Source organism: Dermochelys coriacea, chromosome 13, assembly GCF_009764565.3.
Source record: "Dermochelys coriacea isolate rDerCor1 chromosome 13, rDerCor1.pri.v4, whole genome shotgun sequence".
Taxonomy (NCBI): domain Eukaryota; kingdom Metazoa; phylum Chordata; order Testudines; family Dermochelyidae; genus Dermochelys; species Dermochelys coriacea.
In genome coordinates, this window is record NC_050080.1 from 6,680,735 (window position 1) to 6,704,422 (window position 23,688).

Genomic DNA, 23,688 nt, shown 5'->3' on the forward strand with positions numbered 1-23,688 from the left:
CCCGGCAATCCTAAATTGTACCCCACGTCCCCACCCCCGTGACAGCCATGGCACAGAACCATGCAGGCTGCATCTGAACCCAGACCCCAGGTCTGCGGTGTAGTATGATGCAGGCTGCCTTTAAGCCTCCGCACAGGGACTGCCAGGGAGGACAAGCCGGGCTAGAGGCGTCCCCGGGTGCACAGGCTGCACCCGACAGCCACCAGAGTGGCCAGACAGCAAGTGTGAAAAATCAGGACGGGGTGGGGGCGGGGTCATAGGTGCCTGTAGAAGAAAAAGCCCCCCCCGATCCGGACTGTCCCTATAAAATCGAGACATCTGGTCACCCTACCTAGGCTCCACTGAAGGGCATGGCCCGAGGCGCCCCGGGTAGACCCGTGCGAGCTGCACCGAAAGGCCACGGCCCAGAACATGGGCTTCAGCTGATCTCCCGCGTGGGGGCCCCAGCCCAGGGTCTGGGGGCGCTGTCTGACCCAGCCCGGGGAGGGGGGCGCAGTGCAGAGCCAGGAGCCCTGCTCTCTGGCCACGCCCTGGGGGGGGGGGAGAGCCCATGTAAAGCCCCCCGCAGAGGCTGGGGGGAGGGGCAGGCCCTGCTGCTCCCCACTCAGAGCAGCCCACGCCAGCGGTCGAGAGGCGGCCGGGCAGCAGAGCCGCACCGCGCATGCGCGGCAGGTGCAGCCTCACCCCGGCCGCCTCGTCGAGTCTTCCCGGCGTGCCCCGCGCGCGCTGTGGCGTTGACGTCACCGCCGCCCGGTCCCCGCCGCCATTGGAGTTGGAGGGTCTCGCGCTCCATCCCGGCTCGGGGCCAGCGCGGGGGACAGGCCGCGGGGCGCGGAGCGAGGGCGGGCGGGGATGTGAGGAGAAGGGCCGGCAGGGCGAGCAGCGACCGGACCGACCCCTCCCGCCCTGCCCCGGGGGGGGGCCTAGCCTGAGGAGAGACCCCCTTCCCCCCCACACACATACCCACGCCCGCGCGCGCTGACCCGGCCCCGCCCCTCCCCCGGGGCCCAGTCCGGAGCGCCCCCGCAGGCCCAGGGGACAGGCGCTTCCCCCCCCCCCCCCCCCCCCGCCCAGGTGGCGCCCCGCGTTCTCGCCGTGCGCCTCCCCGCTGCGCGGAGGGGCCCGGGCCCTGCCCCTCCCCCTCCCCCCGCTCCCTGCTGACCACGGGGGCCCCGTACATGAATGATGTCGGCCACCAGCGTTGACCCTCAAGTAAGTGTGGAAGCCCAGCTGGGCCTGGGGCCGAGGGCTTCTCCTCCCCCTCCCCCCCGTGTGCCTGCCCCGACAGGTCCCTCTCGCCTTCCTTGGGCCCTAGGCACTCCCTTTAACTCTTCCCTCGCCTGATCGGGGGCCATTTCCAGTGATCCAGCCCTTAATAATAAATAAAGCTGTCAGGCCTCCTCCTCTTCCCAATCTCTTCCCCCCCCCCCCCCGCATGGTTATTTCTCCCCCACAACCCTATCTGCAAGGAGCCAAGAGCGTTTTGCAAAACTAACTTTCTCCTCTGTCTTTATTTTCCTCTTCGCAATCGTGTGCATGGCATCACAGCGACCGAAAGGACAAGATAATAAAGGTAAGGCGAATGCTGGGATTTTTCCACTGAAGTTGTTACTGCTAAAGGTAGATGAAGCGGGCAGGCAGTAATGGGTGAGCCAATAGGTATTAGTCTAAACCCTGTGGTGAGATAGGGAGCAAAGTGGGTTTTTTTTAAATGGAACCTGGTTCCTAAGGGGTTTTTTGCATGCCACTGATGCCAGTGTTTGTAAGATTGGACAGTACTAAGCATGCTTTCAGTGTTTAATTATAAAAGCATTTTAAGAAAAGGAAATTGTTACAGTTACAAATAGAGTTACAAATACAGTTTAGGAGATTCATTTACTTAAGTGACAGATTGAAAAGTACCCAAACTTACTTTGTTTTTCTGCTATATAATGATTGTTCTGTTACTGGACTGGTATTGGCAAATAAGAGTTTATAGATTATGACAGGTGGTACATCGGTACAAGTTTTTCATGAAATAATTTCAGTCTTAAGCAAAAAAAGTTCTCTGATAATATGATATGCTTTTTTGTGACCTCTAGCACATTGTCACAAATGAAACTTCAGAAGCAAGTTGTCTTTCAAGTAAATGGCCTGCTTTATAAACTATGTTATGTATGTTACTATGACTGCTACGAAATACATAACTGTTTAAGAATAGAAAGGAAACAGATACTCCCGTCAGTTTACATAAGCACATCTTTTCGGTGTTAAGGTTCTTTGAATTTCACTTTATTTCAAACAGCTATAGTCCCAACAAGCTCATATTTTCCCCCCAGTTTATAAATATACCCTTCTTATTATGCATCCATTTTCTCTAAAAATTCTTCCTAACATTATTTTACACTTGCAGACCTCTTTGAAATCCCCACTTTAGTTTTATTTTTTAGCATCGTATTTCTTTTTCCTGTAGCAATATTTTTAGTTTAGCCTTCCTGTGAAACTCTTGAACTACTTTCCAAAGGCTTAATGCATTCAATGTGACTTATGCTTTGAAACAAAGGATGGAAATTAAGAGTGAAGTGATTCTAAGAATTTGTTTATGTAGCATCTTCCAGCTGTGGATTTCAGTGTGATTTACAAATATTTATTAATAATTGAGTCTCAAATATCTGATTTAGTGAAGTTTTATCTCCCTTTTACAGACAAGAAAAACAAGGCTTGAATTTAAAGTTTGTAAATATTATTATTAGGATGTCAAACACTCAACAGCCAGTATTTTACTGTTCCACCTCTGATATGATTTAACATTACTTTTTAAAGAGGTTGCTCAGCTTTTACAGAAGATATTACTATGTCCTCCAGTTCTTCTCGCAAGTTCATGTCAAGAGATGTCTGCTTGGTTTTAAGATATTTTATGGGGAAAGTATAAATACATACGTTTATGAAAATTGCAGGTTCCTCTGACTCTCTGTAACTGTCATTCAAATCAGTTTTGTAAGCAATAGTGACATTTAGAGTGCATGTGGAGGTTCTCATTCTGGTGAAATCTGACCCCTTTGCTTTCCTGGGGTTATTGTCAGTGCCACAAGAAAGAAGGGAGTTAACTTATTTTTGTCAAGTTACTCTAGAATGAGTTTCTTTACTGAAACATTGTCAGGCAATGTTATAATATGTTGCAACTTTTTGTTTTAGTACAAAATGGTTCATTGCATCAGAAGGACACAGTTCATGACAACGATTTTGAACCTTACCTTTCTGGACAGTCAAATCAGGTTAGTGCATCTCTCAATTTTGGTGGCTTTTTTTAGGGATGTTGGGGGTAGTGCTGGTTGTACAGCAAACACCAATATGATTTGTTTATGCCTGGGGGATCAGAAAAAGCTATAGTGCCTGAAGTGTTATTGAGTAATGGAATTATCATTTTAGCTCAGAATACTGGTGGTATTATTTTATATATATATATATATATATATATGTATGTATGTATGTGTATGTGTGTGTGTGTGTGTGTGTGTGTGTGTGTGTTTGGTCACGTGGAAATGAAGTTAGTTAGAAATCCTAGTTTCCACTGGGCACTTACCAAATGACACAATTCCTGTAAAATCTGACATAGTTGGCAGCCTGCCAAGGGCCCTCAACTTTCAGTTGTTTAATAGATAAATCACCTATTATTGCTGTCATTGGGGTTCTGCTTCTGTAGGACTGGTGGATTGAACCCTTCTGCTCTAAGTTGAAATAAATAGTAAGTGACCACAGCATAATTTGAAACTCTGAAAGATGCTTTGAGGAGGACTGATAGACTTTCAGGCCAGAAGGCACCATCATGATCATCTAATCTGACTTCCTGCACATCACAGGCCACAGATCCTCACCCACCCATTCTTGCAGAAGATCCATAATCTCTGGCTGAGTTACAGAAGTTCTCAAATCTTACCTCTTTGCAGAGGCATATTATCTAGAGATGATTAACGAAAGATGAGCTGCTTGAGGGCATTGTAAAAATAGTGTAGATTATACATTCATATCTGACTCAAGCCAAGAGTATAAATTAAATGTTGTTAAAAATCCTGAATAACTAAAATTTACTGTGTGGTTTTTAAATTTCCAACTTTTTTTTCCAATGTAAATAAAGACTAAATATTTACTCGCATCAATAATGTAATGTACAAGCTTATTTTAAGAAAGATAAATCAAGCTCCAAAAAATGATGCTTAAAAATTTAAATGTCCACAAATGTAATAAACTAGCTTTTTCCTATCCTCACTTCTGTGTTACAGAACTCCACGCAATTATGCACACTTTTCTTTGTAAAATAGGGGGTCAGATTTGGAATAGTAGTGGTTCTTCCAAGTGTAAGTTGAGCTACAATATCAGGTTGTAGTACTTGTAATTTCAAGTGCCTGGGAACGCTAGATAAAATATACTAGACCTTTATTGGTAGGTATTGCTGTTGCACAGCACTCCAATACAAAAATGAAGAAACCAGTCCAAATATACAGCCAGCCAGAAACAGAATATCTGTCCTAAGTGATAAACCAAGAAAAATACCTGCAGATGCGTAATCTGTTTCCAGTTAACACAAAGAGTTAGCAAAGAAAACTGGGGGAGGGACTCAAAAAGGTCAAGGATAAGTATGTTGAAATAAATGTATCACTACTGCACTAAAAGACTGCCTTCAGGGTTTCTCTTACACCCTGTGGCATAAAGCCAAACGAAATAGGCTGAATGCTTTGTTAAGCTGTCCGGTGAAATTCTTTATTCTGCTAGGATTCATGTGGAAACTTTCCATACTGGGTGCTTAGATGGTGACAGTCCAAGGAATTTGGTTAGGATGGCTCAGAGAACATACATATTTCTGGAACAAAACACCTGTTGATTTCAATCACATATGGTCAAGGACCCCGTCTAGCTAGAGCTATAAAAGATCTAAGCTGTCACGGAGTGTGTGGAGATGGTGCAGATTAGCTAAGAATGAGAGTTAAGTCTACAGAGTTTGAAATGTTGGTGGTAAAAAACCACTTCCATTTTTGTATTGTTGGTGCTTACATTTTTGAAGACAGCAAGGATACTGTGGCGTAAAATAAGACATTGATGTCAGTGTCAGACAAAATAATGGGTCTCAGAAAATGTCTTCATATGCTGAGTATTATTCCTTTAGTCCAAGAGGTCTTGAAAATGCAGGCACAAGTAACACTACTGCAGAAAACACAAACCCAGAATTGAAAGTTTTTATGTCTTTTAGTGAATGTTCTAATAGTAAAAAGGCTTAGTGTATCTCTTAATGTTAAAACTCTATGGATTAATTCTTTACATGGTGATTCAGGATGTTGATTTCACCATACTTAGGGGTGTTGTGGGAGGGAGTTTCTGGAAGGATGAGTTGTACAGATCACTCCATTCACTGAATCAGATTTGGTATTCAGCACTAGTCTTTTTAGTAAGAAATTTCTACATAGGTTTCAGAATGAGTTTAGAAAGAGTGATGTTACGGGTGAAGAACTAGAAAATAAGCTTCTAATTGAATCTTAGTAAAGGCAACTACGTTATTCTGTCAAGCCATAATTAGGATTCCAAACCTGGAATCTCTCATCCTCCTTTCAAGAATCTTAGGATGGTCTGATCATGAGTAAGAAAGGTGTAGCTGCTATTTGAATCTTGCTTATTTGTGACAGTTCACACTGTATGCATCACTTTTTTTTTTTTACTTCTCATGATTTTCCTTAGAATAAATTAGGAAAAATGCTAACCATTATACTTGTCTTGCATTGAACCATTCTTAGTGTCTTATAGTAACTAAAGCCATCAGACTTCAAAAACTGAATGCATAGAAACATCTGCCATTAAGATTGACATTTTTGTCCACCTAAGAAATACCCCCTTTTCTTCATCCCTCTGTTTTAATGACTTCGAGCCATTTTAAAGGGGTAATGTTATCTTAAGTCACATTTGTCCACTCTTTTTTACTTCAGGTTTCAGAGTGGTAGCCGTGTTTAGTCTGTATCAGCAAAAAAAAAAAAAATGAGGAGTACTTGTGGCACCTTATAGACTAACACATTTATTTGGGCATAAGCTTACGTGGGCTAAAACCCACTTCATCGGATGCTTACTTGTAACATCTAAGCTTGCTATAACTGAAATAGACGAGAGGGAAGGAAACTTCTTTTCAGTTGTGCTTTGTGCATCTGATGTCACTCTGTGTGGACATTACTCATTCCAGTGCATACTCAGTTTCCCCTTTTTATTTGGTTCTTGGAGCAATTCAAAAAAGAAAAACAAAATTTTGCCTTTTTTGGTTATAAAAGTGTAAAAACTGACAAGGGAACTCCGAGGAAGGTGTAGTACTTAAAACTATTCAACTTCAACTATGTGGGGAGGTAATTTTTTTTTAAGTTAATCTTAAATTTTAGTGTAAATGTAAAATACACATACTTGTAAAATCTCAGTCTATCAAAATAGAAGTGACAAATGAGAAGCAATCCTTTCTTCTCTGATCTTGTGTAATAATTTTTTTTTTTTACTTTCCATTTACTGGCATATAATATTGTGCTCAGGGTAATTTGTAGTGAATGTGAAAGGCCATAGAAATACCTATCGTAAGAGTGTCTTCATTCTTTTTGTGGAGAGGAATCGATCTCAGTCCTTACTTTTGTGGCACTAAGTAACTTTCTTAGTGTTTTCAAGGCATACGTTGAATTAACAGAAGCAAATACACTAGGTTACTTGTAAAAGCCAATTTTAACAAGTAATCATGCCCTTTGCTCTGTAGTGTATAGAATCTGCTTCCTTATGAAATTAGCCTCACTCATCCAAACTCCCCACCCCACTCCCATCCCTACCCCCAAAAAATGCATGTTGTGAAATTCCTGAAATATCAGTTTCTTAACATTTTTGTATGGTTGCAGAAATGAACTTGGATTTGGTTTCCTTTTTGGGGCGTGATGTTCTTTCTTTTCTTTTTTTTTTTTTTAAACAGATGTTTGTCTCAAATGAACTTGCTAAGGGTTAAAGGTTGAAGGAAATAATTTTTTTGCTAAAAGTTTAAAAAAAAAAATTAGTGTTCTTAACCTTCATAAACTAAGGCTCTGTTTGGTGTCTGGGAATGCTAATTGCTGCACAACTTGGCTGAGCCCCTTGGCTAGAAATGCTAATACAGTATTTTGCAGTCTAATGTTTCTCTTGTCTCCAGTATGTAAAGCATCAGGTACAGAAAAATGTACCTGATTCGAAGACCTTACATTTTTGTATGCATTGTCTAGCGGGAGGAGAAAGGAGGGAGAATATTTTCTTCTTTGAGTTTTAACCAATACCTTACCTTCTCATACTGCCTCTTCACCTTTCTCTGATCTGCCTTCTTTCTTTCCATCATTTTGCATTGGCAGTTTTTTGCTTGGCATATTGTTAAATAAGATGGGTGGCCTCCATTGTCCATTATTTCTATTAAGTGCTGCTTCTACTTTTGTTTCTATTAACTTTTAATTTGCTGCAGTTCAAGCCCCATCACTGATTTCCGGCCCAAGTGGCTAGGACATGCTATAGCCTGTTACTATGCCTAGACTTATTTACAGGAGAGGTAGGTCCACAGCAGGCAACTTTTGGACAAGAGCCAAGATAAGACTTTCATCATATTGAATAGTGTTAATTTTAAGCTTTGTTTCTATGTAATTTTTACTAGCGACTTAATCTTAAATTTACTACAGAATATTTTTAATCTTTATTTGTACTTCTGCATTATTATGTGATGGAAAGTGAAGAGAGTGGAAGAAACCAAGAGTCAATTGAACACTTGGTAAGAGAATAGAGGGGAAAACTTGAATGCCTGATCCTAAAAAGCAGCTAAGAGGTGGGGGGAAGGGGACACACATGATGAGCTTGTCCTTGGAGCAGCTTTAAGGCAAAATCTCCATGCTGCTACAAGCAAGTTGATTTTTTTTTTTCATAGGGTTCTAAAAGATGGTCAGACAGATTTGGGAAAAGCTGGCAGGAAGAGCTCCAAGCATCTGTAACTGGACTGCTGCATGGGGCAATGAGACCTTGGTGGAAAAGAGTAACCAGGGGCTGTCTTGAACAAAACCTGAGTGATTTACATGCATATGTCAGATGCAGAATTTTTGTCTGTAGGTTTATATCCCTGGCACACCAATAAACTCTGTAAACTGAAATGCCTTGACACCAGAACTTATTTAAGCAAACCCCCAATCTTATCTGACTCAGTGTTGCTTATGACCTCTATGTGGTCTCTGACCTAAGTTTTCAGAGGTAGAAGTCCAGTGGACTAATCATTACATCTGTTAACACTTCACTTATGTTTTACTTCTTGTTTACAAATACAGAAAAATTACACTCTCAAACTTCTTGTCTATTAGGAATTAGGAAGCCATCGTAGCAACTCCATAGTTAAGATTGTAACCAGCTTTTTATTATATTCTTCACCTTAACAAAATAAAATCACTGTACTTAAAATTTTTTCTGTATAGACTTCTGCCAGAAGATCTTTCTATAATATTTGGTAATCGGGAAAAGGAATTAATGAGGTCACTCTGAAAAATTGGAGGTATTAATCTACTGTACCAGTTTCCTAATATCTCTAATGTTCTCTATACCTGCTTGATCTACAATCTCCATGTTAACTAATTAACCTGCTGTGAAGATTGTGGAAACTATACGCTGAGTTGTCACTTAAATTGTATTCTAACTAAATGTTCTGCAGCTGTGCTTGGAGCAGACACCTATGCCCCCGTGGAGCCTCATTGGCTCTAGTCTCTGTAGTTAGTTGTGCAGCACAGCAAGGGTGGATGGAAAAATCTTACTACTTGATGCTTTTACAGATACAAATCCTTGATTTTCAATAATATAAATAACCACTCTGACTCGGGACTTTCTCTAGTTCCCATATAGGGGTCAAGAAGGGATTTTCCAGAACTATTTTTTTTTAAATCTACTTCATTTTGTAACTTCCTCGGGAGTTACATATATCCTATGCATTTTTTAAATGCTCGTGCCAATATATTCAGTCTCATTTACAGTCAAGCTTCAATATTGTCATATTTTGAAGTCAAGCATTTGTCTTTACACTCCAAATTTCAGTTACTTTAATATCCTCTACATATAGCCCCAAATACTCCTCACTCACTATTTAAAATTATAATACAAATCACAGTCAAATTGGGTCAAGCCACATGATTTATTCTCCCCCTCTGTGGGTCTGGCATTCAGCCAGTAACACTGCCATTGTGACTCCAATGCAGTCACAAATACTAGTCACATCTTTCTTTTTCCAAAACAAATTTGGAGCTTTAGGTACTGCACATAATTGCAAAAGGTGAAGTACATTTTTAATTTGTCACCAACATAGTAATGAATCTACATCATGCATATAGTGCACAGTATACGGATGGTGTTCTATTTTCTAGCACTTCCCTACATAAACTTAATATTTCTTAAGTTGTACGTTTAAAAAAAATATTTGGAAAAGAGTGAAGGCTGCACATCATGCAACATATGCAGAGCAATTTTTCACATTCTATAGAATATTTTATGCTATTTTCACATGAACATTTGGTAGTATGTACTCCTTTTTTGTGCAACTTCATAGACTTAAAGGCTATGTAATGTAAGGACTATATAAAACAAATCACATACATTATTTCTTGGATGTGTTGTGCAGCAAAACCTGCTCATCCATTCATCTTTCTCTTGATTTTGGAGTTAAAATCACTAATTTTGTATTTTTCAGAATGTTGTGTTAGTACAAACTATTGTGTAAATCTTAATATTGAAATAGAATTATCTTCAATCTTGTACAATTTCTAGATCCTATTAATTTTTGAGACTTAGTCTTGCTGCATTTTTAAAATTATTTTTTCTATGATCATTGCATACTGTTGATTAAACACTATGTTAAACTTTTAGTACAATATGAAAGTATTTGGTAGTATACTCATAGAACAAATATATTTCTCAATTACAAGTCACAAATTTTCATGACTTTAAATGAATTATCTGCAGTGTAGTAAAAGTGAGTTTGAGGTCATGGGGTAACTAGCATTCATCTGAGCCTGGTGGTCACTGTTTAAAACTCTACAGGAAGTGGAGAAGGAGAATGCATTTCTGGTATAGCAATATACAAGATGCAATGACATTAATTTAGACTAAACAGTCCATGGAATAAGAAGTTATGTAACTTGGAGTTTGAAAGAATGTTTACTACTTATCATTTCTATTTAGTAGTATGCAAATGTTGTCATTTATGAAAAAGTGCATACATCTGAAATTACTTTTTCTTTTCTTTAACAGAATAATAGCTATCCATCAATGACTGATCCCTATTTGTCCAGTTATTATCCACCATCTATTGGGTTTCCCTATTCTCTCAGTGAAGCACCGTGGTCTACTGGAGGAGATCCTCCTATCCCATACCTCACCACCTATGGACAGCTCAGTAATGGAGACCATCATTTTATGCATGATGCTGTTTTTGGACAGCCTGGGGGTCTGGGAAACAACATCTACCAACACAGATTTAATTTTTTCCCTGAAAATCCTGCTTTCTCAGCTTGGGGAACAAGTGGGTCCCAAGGACAGCAGACTCAAAGTTCAGCTTATGGGAGCAGTTACAGCTACCCACCTAGCTCACTGGGTGGTACTATTGTGGATGGACAAACAGGATTTCATAATGATACTTTGAATAAAGCACCTGGAATGAATAGTATTGAACAGGGAATGGTTGGACTTAAGATTGGTGGAGATGTAACAACTTCTGCTGTGAAAACAGTAGGTTCTGTTGTTAACAGCGCCGGAATGACGGGTGCTCTCTCTGGTAATGGTGGATCCAGTGTAAACTTGCCAGTATCTAAACCAACCTCTTGGGCTGCTATTGCCAGCAAGCCTGCAAAACCACAGCCGAAAATGAAAACAAAAACTGGGCCTGTAATTGGAGGAGCTTTGCCTCCACCACCTATAAAACATAATATGGACATAGGTACTTGGGATAATAAGGGTCCTGTGACAAAAGTTCCTACTCCCCAGCAAATCCCATCTCCTCAGTCTGTCCCACAGCCACAGCAACAAATGGTTCAGCCTATTCCAGCTCAACCTCCTCCATTGACCCAGCCACAGTATCAAAGTCCTCAGCAGCCACCCCAAAACCGCTGGGTGGCTCCCCGCAACAGAAATGCAGCTTTTGGCCAAAGTGGAGGAACTGGTAATGATAGCAACTCAGCTGGCAGTACCCAGCCTAACTCTGTCCCAAGTGGCGAATCCCATCCCGTTCTTGAAAAACTGAAAGCTGCTCATAGCTATAACCCGAAAGATTTTGAATGGAATCTTAAAAATGGACGTGTGTTCATAATAAAGAGCTATTCTGAGGATGATATTCATCGTTCCATTAAATATTCTATTTGGTGTAGCACAGAACATGGCAACAAACGCTTGGACAGCGCTTTCCGATCCATGAATAGTAAGGGCCCAGTCTACTTACTATTCAGTGTTAATGGTAGTGGACATTTCTGTGGAGTAGCAGAAATGAAATCACCTGTGGACTATGGCACTAGTGCTGGCGTCTGGTCTCAGGACAAATGGAAGGGGAAATTTGATGTGAAATGGATCTTTGTGAAGGATGTGCCCAACAACCAGCTCCGACACATCAGGCTGGAGAACAATGACAACAAACCAGTTACAAACTCCCGTGACACACAGGAGGTGCCCTTAGAAAAAGCAAAACAAGTGCTTAAAATTATTGCTACTTACAAGCACACAACCTCCATCTTTGATGACTTTTCCCATTATGAAAAGCGCCAAGAAGAGGAGGAGGTGGTGCGGAAGGTAAACTTGCTTTTTTAGAAAAAAAAAATTAAAAAGACATACTTGGAAAACCAGTGAATGCTGCCGTGGGAGGAGTGTGGAGCGGGAGGGAGGCTAAGTAGAGATTCTAAAATATTTGTAACGTGTTCAAACGTGGTTGTCCTAAGTGTGTTTAATACTAAAACAAAAACCTGTGCTTCAGTTCTGTTTGTGGTTTTCATAGTCTGAGGTTAAGTTTGTTTGTTTGTTTAAGCCAAAAGTTAAATATACAAGTAAAGTATGTTATGCCCAATTCTACTGGAGGTTGAAATTTTATTTTGGGATTGTTAATGAGCTACAGAGCCTATGACTGTTTCAAAGTTGGCGCAGGTAAGGGGATGCCATGTAATAGCTCATTGGCTTCTGTGAATGAGTAAGCATCAATCCAGGTCAGAGTCAAATATTCTGTCAGAACTGGCACCTTTGGTTGTATCTTCAGCAGTGAGGCCAAGGATTGAATAATCACTGAACTATTCTCATCCAATTAGCTGGCTTCTCCAGAACAAGAGTTGAGGAAAATTACAGTATGAGGACACTTGTATTGCTGCTGTTTGTTACATCTATTCTGTGGATAAATGAAGGATTTTGACTCCTCAGGACTGTCTTAACACCTTCCAATGCTAAAAATCACTGGAATTTTTAGAGTAGGGTGGGGGAGGTGGGGAACCTCCAGACAAAGAGTTCTACAGTAACTAGTCTATTTTTTATATGAAAGCGAGATCATGAAAAGATTTAGCTACCCTTGCCTCAAGTGCTATGCCAGGTGCAGCTCACCCAGGCCCAAGAATGGGACCCAAATGTCTAACATCAGTGACTCTCTGTATACACTATGTGCTGACTAAGTAGGAGCTGTTAGAATGTAGTGGCTAGCTGACACTTAAAATATTTTGATACTGATGTTAGTGTTTCAGTGTATAGTTCTTTCTACAGTTCCTCGGAAGTTTGCCAATTCAGCTTAGTGCATTTACATGCGCTTCAAAACATTTTTTTTAAGCACAGACTTAGATGCAGTGTCCTGAAGTAAAATGGAAGTTGCAATTATATGGGGTTTTCCCTTTATCACCCTTCAAATTGCTTTAAACCAGTGGTGGGCATCCTGCGTCCCATCAGGGTAATGTGCTGGCGGGCCGCAAAACAGTTCGTTTATACTGACTATCCTCAGGCACTGCTGCCCGCAGCTCCCAGTGGCCACAGTTCGCCGTTCCTGGACAATGGGAGCTGCGGGAAGCACCACGATTTATACTGTTTGGTTAGGACCTCCCCTTACAAATTCAGGGAAATTCAGATTTAAGGCTTTCATTCAATTTTTAGTACCATTTTTTCAGTCTAGCCATCTTACAGTATATACACGTGCAAATTTCAGGCCAATAATAACTAGGCTTGATGGAGAAGACCTTCAGTTCTCTGAATTTGCTTTTTATGTCCTCTGTGGGATTTTTGGAGCAAAAGCTTGATCCACATCCTTTCAAACTTTCTGCCTGCTGAGAATTTTTTCTTCTCACTTTTCCCCAACCACAGCCTTGAGAAGGAGCAGTTTGAAACAGTGGGACAGAACACTGGGCTAGGAGTTGAGAGGTCTGCATTGTGTTGAATGGATGAGATGTGAGATGGCTAAGGCAAATCACTTAGCCTCTCCATGATAATGCTAAGATTTAACAACAACAAAAACCGACCACCTCTACCTGGAGTGCCTCTTGTGTCAACCACTGAAAATGATTTCAGGCCTCTTCTTCTCAGTTCAAGAGAAAACATTTAATCCTATGTTTATCCTTGCTAGCTTTATGAATGAGATCATATGCTATCACCTGAATTTAGCTCTCTTTTATGGTAGCTCAGTATACTAGCACCAGACCACTGGGCTGACCCCACCTCTGCATTACTTTAGTGTGGACTTTCATTTTCTGCTTCTGTTTAAAATTAAATACATAAACAAAATGTGCCTATCCAGGGTACTACTTTCTAACAGGATCAATTTCTCAACAATTAATGCATGTTTTCTGCTTCACTTAATATTGAGGGAACATTGGGATTCAGTTTAATTACAGATATATTAGACTGATGATTATATTTTCTGAAGGTATCATTTCATGTATCTGAATAGTTTTCAAAACTGAGCTGTGTATAAACAATAGGAATAGGCTGAGAAAGATGACAGATGATATAGTGAAAAATAAATAATAATCAGACTGGCAGTCAATGTAAATTATATTCTGAGAGGAAATCATCTATTTTTAACCTAGGAGTAAACAAATTTTGGCAGTGCAGTAGCTTGCTGTAAGTGTTTCCTTCTAAGGCATATGAAGAGTCAAACTTTTTTCTTATAGTTGAAAAGAACCTGTTATTGAAATTTAACATACTTGAGAACTCTGTCTTAAACAGACCTTCCATTGAAAAGCAAATATTATATACAGGAATCTTTTGCCAATTAAAGTTAATACATATGTGTATGTAAGACTTAACTGTAAAGAGTTTTCAAATTGCTGTATCCTTCTATTCATCTTATTTGGTTTAGAGGTCAAATAATTTGTTTAGAAATTTGTTTATATTATCATAATTACATAAAGATGGCTTTTTAAAATCTTATACTATTCAAATATGTATTTTTCCTGTTTTGCTGAGAAAATCAATTTTATGTAATAAAGCCACTGATACTTTAAGAAATATTAAAAATCCCTTTTAGACAGTTTTGCCTACAAATATGAGCAGTGCTGCTTTAACAGTTTAATCACTGAGGGCATGTGCAGAACGTGTTCCTTAGAAGTTAATCACTCCCTTGCTACTTATTCTCCAACTAAAGTCAATCTAATGTCATCATACTATATCTTACTTTTGTGGAAACTATAATATGTCATATGAAGATTATGACCTCAGATGAGGACTATGTAGCATAATTTAGTTGGGTAACATTTATCGAAATGTAGAAGATTCATCCAGGGTCCTCTGCATCACTTAAGATCTGCATTACCCTCTGTGGATAAAGGAAAGATGTAATCACACTTGTAGCCCTGTATGCTACTAAGGCAAGATGAGAGGGAATAATAGAATTGTACTAGTGCAGCTCCAATGGCCTAAAACATTCCATACAGTAGAGGAGGGGTGTTGGCTGCTATTCCATCCTGTATAACAAAATAGCCAGGGAAGGTTGGACATGGATTCTCTCCTGCTTACCACCTCTGCATTTTCTGTTGAAAGCTAGTTTACTCCGTTTTTTGTGCCAAGAGAGGGTGCTAATTTCACCCCATGTGATGCAAGATTGTGCACTTAAAAAATAAAAAGATTAAAACTTCATAACGTGGGCAAATTTATCTAAATAGAAGATTTTGTAAATTTACCATGTGGCATTAATAGTTCATGAATCATCCCCAGTAAATAAGATTATTTTAAACTACAAAATCTTTCTTTGAAATAAAAAAAGCTTGATGTGACAGCAAACAAAACAAACTTGTTGTGTATTATATTTTTTTGGATGTATTTTGTTTGGAACAAATTTGGGGCAGAGGTTGGAGGGGCATTTATGTTCTAGGAGATCAAAATGAAACCTTTATAGATATCCTCTTATATTGATGATCCTAGCTGGCTTGGCAGTCTAGTAACTACACGATATGCCAGTATCTTGTGGATCTGAGTTCAGGGGCTCTCATATTTCAGAAAGGAAAGGTCTGAAGTGTGCAGCAGAGGATGTGCATTACGTTCCCAAGAAGGCAAGGTCATTGTGTGTCTTAGTTTCCCAGGTGCCCCCTTTGGCCTTGTCTAGGCTAGGATTTAGCAGATGTTAGCTGGCATGTGATAACAGCCTAGTGTAGACCAGTTAGTGTGACTTTAGCATATGTTTAACTGGTAACAAGTGAAAGGCACACTGAGTTGTCTACAAGGATGTTAATGTGCCAGTTAACATCTTCCAAATCCTAGTCTGGATTTGTTGGATTTACTGAAGGAGCAACAATGACAGGCTCTGGGGGAGCTGCATGTCCCATTACTTGTTGGAAGGCTCACTAATATGGAGGTTTTCAGGATGGAGGGTGCATGGCCTTAGAGTGCATCTGCTCTCCCCCACCCCCAAATGCGGATCATTACAGTTGCATTTTTAAGACCAGTGTTCATAATATTACATTTCTTGATTTTAATTATGCTGTTGTAGAGGCTTTTTTTTTTTTAGTGTTAGGGAGGAGGAATGCCAATTAAGATTTAATGGGCTCTCTTTTATTGTCTGTTGGTTCAAACTCTGTCCTTTTCTCCTTTTTCTGTCCTTTCATCTCAACTTTATTCCACTCCTGCCCCTCTCCCTTCATTTGTGTTTTCATTCAGTCTGTCCCCACCTAACTAAACGTATCCAAAAAACAAAAACAAAAAAAAAATAGTGAAACTAGCATGCTGTTTGCTGCCATCTTATTTCTTCACTCTACTTGTGAGTTATACCCTTTCCCCCACCTTGTGTCTGCCTTGTCTATTTAGACAAGGTTCTCAACCTTTTTCTTTTTGAGGCCCCCCAACATGCTATAAAAACTCCAGGGCTGGCGTTGTGGGGGGCGGGAGGGGGTAGCAAGGAGGGCAGTTGCCTGAGGCTCCATGCCACAGAGGAGACACCGTGAAGCTAAGTTGCTCAGGCTTTGGCTTCAGCCTCTCGTGGTAGACTCAAGGGCCTGGCTGCAGTCCCATGTGGCAGGGCTTCAGCTTTCGGCCCTAGTGAGTCTAATACCAGCTGTGCTTGGCTGACCCCCTGAAACCTGTTTGCAGCCCCCCAGCGGGCCCAGGACCCCTGGTTGAGAACCACTGATTTAGATTATATTATTAGATTATTATTTCTTCAGGGCAGAAAGTGTCTGCTGCTCTCTGTTTGGCCAGTCCTGAGCACAATGGGGCCCATTCTTGGTTGGTCCTGATTAATAATAATAATTAATAATCCCACTGACCCTGGCTTGGTAGAAGGGTTGACAGTTCTGCCTGGGAACAATAAGTGCAAAACTATATCTAGTTCTCGTATGGAATTGGAGGCCTTTTCTTCATCCCTTTCTGCAATTTTCACTGTCTCTGCCTGGGAAGATAGTTGTCCTTTTCCCCCCAAATTATCCAGCTGAGGAACTTTTCTCTCTCAGCTTCTCTGCTTTCATTAATAAGTCACCTCCACATTTTTCACATTTTCAGTCAAGCCAAAGAACAATAGACGTGTGAGAACTTGTAACTAGCAGCATGGTTCACTGAGAGATGTGTTGCATAAGCTGTGACACGTCGGTGTGCCTCAACCTGGCCTACAGTCCCACTTCCTAAAAGGGAGGCTCCAGATGGGGACAGGAAAGGAGCAGTGGGGGCAGGGAAATGTACACAACGGATCGGTCCTGTTTCACATCACCTTTTGACTACTGGAAAAACCTAAAATGGCTCTTGGAAAACCATCTGTCATCCTTCTCTGCTTTGAAGTGTAGGGCTGGAAGCTCAAGGAGTAGCCCATTGTCTGCTCCTGTGGAACTTGACCTCAAGAAAGTAGGCAGCCTCATCCTACTGAACCACCAATGGATGCCTAAAGGAGCTTGTAGCTTTTTGAAGGAAACGGGGATGTGGGAGTGGGATGCATTGATTTTAAAATCACCAATTTTAGTTATTCAAATCAACAAACAGGAAACTTTGATTTAAATAGACTACCCCCTGATGTTTTAATCCTGTTATGCATTTGTACTCTTTAAGATATTCTCATTAGTTGGTAATCATTAAAACATGTACATTTGCAATTAAATATGTCCTTTACACTATATTTGGTACTACTTTCTGTTAAGGAGGAGAATAATACACTACACTTATATACATTTATGTAAACAGTTATGTAGTTTATCATATGTTTGTTCAGATTCCTAACTCTTACATTTGTTAGAAAATGGTGAATGACACCATTTCTTATTTAATAGATAATTAGTATTTTACTCATTATTTATGTCAAGATACATTTGGGTGGGAAATGTATTTGTGCATTTTTAATTGAATTCCAAATTGTTTTTATTAGTTAAACTACCTTAAATGTGATGGAAATCTAAGAAAAAAGTTTCAGTGTGTTTTGCATTTAAAACAAATGTATTATACAAAGGAAGGAATATCTGTAGTTTCTGGTCACCATGTCAGTCAAGATTTTAGAACTAGTAGATCTCATCCTCTTAAATCTCTCTGCTTTTTCAGCTCCCAGTCAGTTTCTCAACTTTGAATGAGCTAGTCATTGAATTGATCTAGTTTAAAAACAAATGAAGAAAATACTTTCTCTGTACCTCCAGATGAGACTGCCATTGTCAAAAGCTGGTTTAGCACCTCAAGAAACTCGGGTTCCAGGTGCTTAGTTTGTGGCTTCCAGTTCAATGGTTTGACTTCATTTAAAAACTTTGGCATTAGTAAACACGTACTACTTGAATTTTTTTGTAATTGAAATTTTTAATAAACTACAGTAAATGTAGGCCTTTAATATAGGTTCTCATAATTTTTAACTTTAAGTTTATTAAAAAAATACTTTAACTATCCAATTTTATTTTTATCCACCTTTTGTGGGAAGCCAGCAGGTGACTAAAACAAGAAAACTAATTTATTTTGTTTCCTTTTCTTAGAAGAGAGAGAATAGATTGGAGACATGGTAGTAAATGTCAGAACAGTGGAGTGGAGAAGGGCATCTGCCATCAAAAGATTGGAACTTAAAACCACTGTCTTGACTTATGCAGTTCAAATATAGGTTGGAAAACTTAATAACAATATATAATTATGCCAATAATGCTAGCCCCAGGTCTGAGCCCCTTGATTAAGAACATATCGCTTTGGTTACTAGTATTTATAATTAAGAAACAAACATCACTTCATTGGCAATTGATAATTCAGCCAACCAATGAGAACCTTCCCTCTACACTGTTCTAGTCTTAAAAAATATATATATATATTACTTTATAAATCCTACAGACTACTTAAATTTTCATTTAATTTAGTCCTTATCAGTTTGTTGTATTTGTATTTTCCGCAAAAAAAATAATCATCATAAATGTTCAGGTCTTGTTCATAAGCTCATTGTAGCCTGAAAACTAAAACGTGTGTTAACCCAGTTACAAATGCAGTTTGGTTTCTTTCTCTCTAGTTGTCACAAGTTTAAAATTAGAATAGTTCAACATGGTAGGAAGCTCTGTGTAGATAGCTCTTTACCACCGTGTTTGGAGAAAATGTGGATGGGATCTATGTGAAAAGGCTTTAAATTGAAAAGTGTGATTTGAGGTAATTAGTCTGAGTAATTTATGCTAAGGTTACTTGCATTCATTTTAAGCTTATTTTGAAATGGAAGGATCTAATTTTCAAAAAGTAAAAAAAACAAAAAAACCCCCAGTCTCTGCATCCTGCTTGGGAGCTCCATCTTTCATGTCTGTTTGTAGCTAACATAAATGCTGATCATAGATGCTGCTAAACTCAATTAGTGTATCCAGTAGGACTTTTTAACTTCTAAGCCTCTCGTTGGACATGGTGGTTGGGCTACTGAACCAGTGCCATATCAATAGTCATTCAAATAAAATGTAAAGTCTTATTAAACTATGGTTCTTAATGCCTTGTATTTTACATTATGCAAATGTTTTGCTTTAAGGAATATTAATGGATACGGGGGGAAAGTTATGAAGATGCGCCCCTCATATTAACAGCTCTTAACATTTTAAACCCGCCTTGTATCTTAGATGAAAACAAAGTAGAGAATGACACCAGTCCAGGAAAAAAAAGTTAAGATATTTGTCACTTCAATTTTTCTGAGTTTTTTAAAAACAGGGAAAATATAGCAATCCCAACTAATTCGGAAACTAAAGGAAAAAGTCATAAACTAGCAATGTTTAGCTGTTAAAAGACTCCTAGCTTCTTGGGAAGGTAAAATGGTATTTTTGGCTTCTCATAGTAGATATTCACTGCTCCGCTCTCTGGAGCGCTGTATTTGCACCCACATAAGCTTTTGCTGGGATATTCTTGTCAATTTTTCTGTTCCAGAGGCAGTTACTGAACAGTCCCTCTCTTTTTCTTGCTTGTTACCAATTTCCCCTGGTTTTGCGTGAACTGCCCTGCATGATCCCTTGCTCACTACCCCCACTAAAGAGTGGAGAGCACAGCTGCTCCTCTTGCTCACTGGGAGACATTCTTGCAGACTTGTTGAGACCCTTTTTCTCCACATTTACTGCATTTAGGGCACAAATTAAGTAGACTGCCCTTTCCAAAGTTGAGCCCTGTCTGGGGTTTTCCTTTAATGTCCCTTGCTCTTTGGTGGAGGTTATCTGAAACTCAGTGAGACTTCAGTGAGCCCCTGGCTTCTACTTCATTCAGCATCATAGTGTCTTACAAGTCTTGCTTGCTTCATTCAGCAACACTTTCTCTACCAGACTTTTGAAGTCTCCCAGAACGTCTTCCAAGAAGAATAGTAAGGTAGCAGAGGGAGAAAAGGTTTGGGGCAAGTTTCAAAAGTGACATGCACTTAAGAGTGGAAGTTCTGTCACCTTCCAGTGAGACCTAAGGCGCTAACAAAAGGGCACTTTTGAAAATTTTGCACTTGTTCTGTGGATCCCTTCAGTCTGTTCCTACCCTTGTACCAATCCAGCTGCTGTTGCTAGAGATCAAAATATTCAAGGTCTGTCTTCAGTTATGAATTTTAGTTTCCCATACTTACGTTCTCTGCTGTAGCACTCACCTGTTACCATTTTGGGGCCTGCGTGACTGGTCTAGCTGCATGTACACTTGCTCTGCACGCATTCAGCAACTCCACTTAAAATTTCATGTGTTCATTTGATTCCTGTATTCTTTTATGTGTCAAATATATACTATATATGATAAATAATTGCTGTTGTAATTTTAAAATTACGTGCAAGTCATAATTGTGGGCTGCACCAGTAATTGCATTTATCAAAAAACCTCCACCTTTTTTAGCTGTTGTCACTAAAAGTTTGTTCATGTTATTAAATATCTGGGTTTTTTTCCTGACTTTTTAAAAATTTTGTTTTTTCTTTTTACAGGAACGGCAGAATCGAAACAAACAATAAGAATAAACGTATACAATTTGCTATATATAATAGAACTGATATTAAATTCGACTATGAAAAACAAATCTTAAAATGTATTCTGGTGCTATATCCTGGCATCAGGACAAACTAAAGCTTTCAGCTCCAATATATCTTCTTGTGCAGGGGGAATTAAGTTGTTGCATCTTTAAGTACATTGTAGTTTTTTTGCCCAGGTGGATCTGCATTAATTTGTATCTTTTTTTTTAATGTAAAATGCTATAGAATCCATTAATAAAGGTGCATCTGTTTTTATTTTTTAAGTTAGTAAACAATTATACTGACCTAATATGGAACTATAATTGAGCATCCTAAAAATGTCAGTGTTTCCCAAAGACTCTATTTTGGCACAAATTATGTTCCTGTTCTGATTGATATTCATCATAATTTCATATATGACAGAATTTCTCTCCTCTTCACCTCAAACCCAGTTTGTTCATGGCAATCATAAGAAACCATTGAGTTTTGTCACTTTAAGAATGTTGTTTAAGAGAAATACTGCATTCAGACTATTGAAAAAATTCAAGTTAAGATCACTTTTTAATTGTAAAATTATACTTTTAAAAATGCTAACATGCCACTTTGATTTTTTTTCTATCTCAAAGAAAATGAAATTGTCAGTGAAATTTTCACTCTGAAAATATTTCCCTTTCACATTCTGTTAACCAGTGCTTCAGTGTGCATTTGTTATACCCATATCCTGCAGAGAGTTAGTGAGATGCTTTTTCTCGGCCATAATTCTGCTTTATTGTTTTTGTAGTTTAATAAATAATAATGTAAATGCTATCAACATTGCAGGGTTTTTGGACAACGTGTTGAAACCTGTTTCAGCTTTCAGGTGTTATTAGTTAATTGCAGATCATTTTTAATCTTTCCCTTTCTTTTTCCCCCCAAATCCCAATGCCATTTAAAGTTTTTATACCAATAATGCTGAGCTTTAATGTAGAAACTAATAGTATGGACAATATGATGGATTATGCCTCAGATGTTTAAAATTGACTGTGTATGTCTAATTTTTTTTCTGTTGGATGAGTAAAAAAAATGTTTTAAGAAACTGAATTTGCTGTCATGTTTTTGTGGAATAAGGGAACCGTTGAAGAACTCGTCACCAACTGGAGTTTCAATTAAGCATGAAAATTGTGCTCATGCCTGTTGCTCTAGCACACTGAATCTGCACGTGTTTATTGTAGAGGATCTTTTACTATATTAGAAAGCAAATATCGTCTTCTGAAAACTATTTACTCCAAAAGGACCTCTGATTTAAATAAAGTTTAAGCTGTATCATTTAGACTTGTATTTAGAACGTATAACTTTGTCTCTGGACTGTCACTGCCTGTAAGGACTCATGGACAGCATCAGATTAACTTTTTTCCTCTAGGAGAATACAAGCCTTAATAAACAATACATATTTAGCAAGTATGATGTCATTTTCATTTTTTCCCTACACTCAAAGACCTGCATATATTGTAGCCATGTAACACAAACTCATGAGGCACAAGATCAATTAGAGTAGTTAGTACGCTGATAGAATTGCAAACGTCTGAGTTGGTCAACACACATTCTCTCTGGCAGGGATCTTTCTTGGAAATCGTCTTAAGAATATGTCTAAGCTACTCGCAGTATTATTTCCTCTGTGCGGTTCTTGTGCATTTATAACTGGCAACTGTTATACTTTCTATTCTGCTTGTATGGCCAAGAGGCTTAATAAGGAATTGAAAGCTGATCTTCAGGATTCACCATCTATACAAGGATATTACAAATCTGGATCAGTGTGCTGAGGAAAGAACTTTCAAAATTAGGAATAAACCAAGTAAAACTCTTTTATGTAACCTTATGGCTTTTGACAGTGTTGCATTACTCCCTATGTTCTAGGATTTAACCTGGTGAATTTTAAAAAGCTGCCTTTTTCTTCAAAGTCCATTCCTCAAGTCCTGTTGACATCCTGATACAGCACAAGTCTGGCCCTCTCTTGTCCATCAGCTGGGCTCATGCAGCCAAGAATTCCACAGCCAAAAGAAATGGAGTTCTCTTTAGTCCCCAAACAGCAGTCTGACACTGGTAGCACACATTTTTAGTTTCCCATTAAAAATGTGTAGGTATCGCTTGCTTTGGTGCTGCTGCTAACCTAGAAAATGTTTAGTCTCTTAAGGAATAGAACCATTGTAGTTTGGCTGGTTTCAATGACAAGTGGAAAAGCTGATTCCGTGTATCTCGACCTACTGTCCCATTTGTGGGCATCACAGAAATACCACCTACGCTGCAATGATAGGCTTCTCTCCCAGACATTGCAAAGGGGTGCAGTTATAAATGTTGTACTATGCAGTCCCAGGAGTAGCTGGCTCAGAGAAGAAGCTTGAATAACATCTGACTCAAATCATTGCTGTTTCACCTTTGCCATGACCAGCAATAAATTAGCAATACATTCTAAAAATCAGATAGAATAAATACGCAGCAATATTTCTCCTGTCCTGTAGAATGTGTGATGTTAAAGTTGAATCACTTATTGTGCATATACTTGGTCTAATATTTTAGTAATGCTTGAAAGTATTTTTGCTCAAAGAATGATAGTTTTTTGTTTACTTGTATTTCTCTAATGCAACAGGCAACCAGAGCAGTACATCTTGCATGTCCTAAAGCTGTGATTATAATTATAGACATCACAGCATTCTCAAAAAATGATTCATAACTGCAAGTACAACTGTATTAGAAAGCAACATTACCAGCCTTTCAGGTGCTTAATTTTCATGGTGGTTACACTTGCTACTGATTAATGAGAGCTTAATACAACTTGGATTTGAATGAGAAATGACAAGGAACAAACAAAACTAACTGA

The 23,688-nt window shown here is 39.2% G+C and overlaps 2 protein-coding genes across 8 annotated transcripts in view; one reads left to right on the forward strand and one right to left on the reverse strand.

Moving 5' to 3' along the window:
- The window catches only part of BIRC7 (baculoviral IAP repeat containing 7), a 32,384-nt gene extending 31,935 nt beyond the window's left edge, over positions 1-449 (reverse strand). The window contains exon 1 of one of the 2 annotated variants that reach the window (XM_043495584.1): positions 332-449. The gene's annotated coding sequence lies outside the window, so the exon portion shown is untranslated. The remainder of the gene's footprint in view (positions 1-331) is intronic. The other variant, XM_043495580.1, reaches the window with a different exon arrangement.
- Positions 450-736: 287 nt separating this feature from the next.
- YTHDF1 (YTH N6-methyladenosine RNA binding protein 1) lies at positions 737-22,271 on the forward strand. 6 transcript variants are annotated; one of them, XR_006275320.1, is made up of 7 exons: positions 737-1,212; positions 1,549-1,573; positions 3,175-3,254; positions 7,729-7,768; positions 10,276-11,802; positions 17,983-18,158; positions 20,811-22,271. XR_006275320.1 is itself a non-coding variant. In XM_038369530.2 (5 exons), the coding sequence occupies exons 1-5, from the start codon at positions 1,183-1,185 to the stop codon at positions 20,835-20,837; spliced, it is 1,689 nt and encodes a 562-aa protein (XP_038225458.1). In that variant the 5' UTR covers positions 740-1,182; the 3' UTR covers positions 20,838-22,271. The 6 variants fall into 6 exon arrangements, 1 of the variants encoding a protein (XP_038225458.1); XR_006275321.1 differs by lacking the exon at positions 7,729-7,768 and adding an exon at positions 7,922-8,096 and having other exon boundaries at positions 1,196-1,212; XR_006275318.1 differs by lacking the exon at positions 7,729-7,768 and having other exon boundaries at positions 738-1,212.
- The last annotated feature ends 1,417 nt before the right edge of the window (positions 22,272-23,688 follow it).

Bases quoted from the DNA above. Each gene is read 5' to 3' on its own strand.
- YTHDF1 (XM_038369530.2), top strand. From the start codon at position 1,183: ATGATGTCGGCCACCAGCGTTGACCCTCAA. The intron at 1,213-1,548 runs GTAAGTGTGGAA...ATGGCATCACAG, and splicing joins CCACCAGCGTTGACCCTCAA to CGACCGAAAGGACAAGATAA. The intron at 11,803-20,810 runs GTAAACTTGCTT...TTCTTTTTACAG, and splicing joins AGGAGGAGGTGGTGCGGAAG to GAACGGCAGAATCGAAACAA.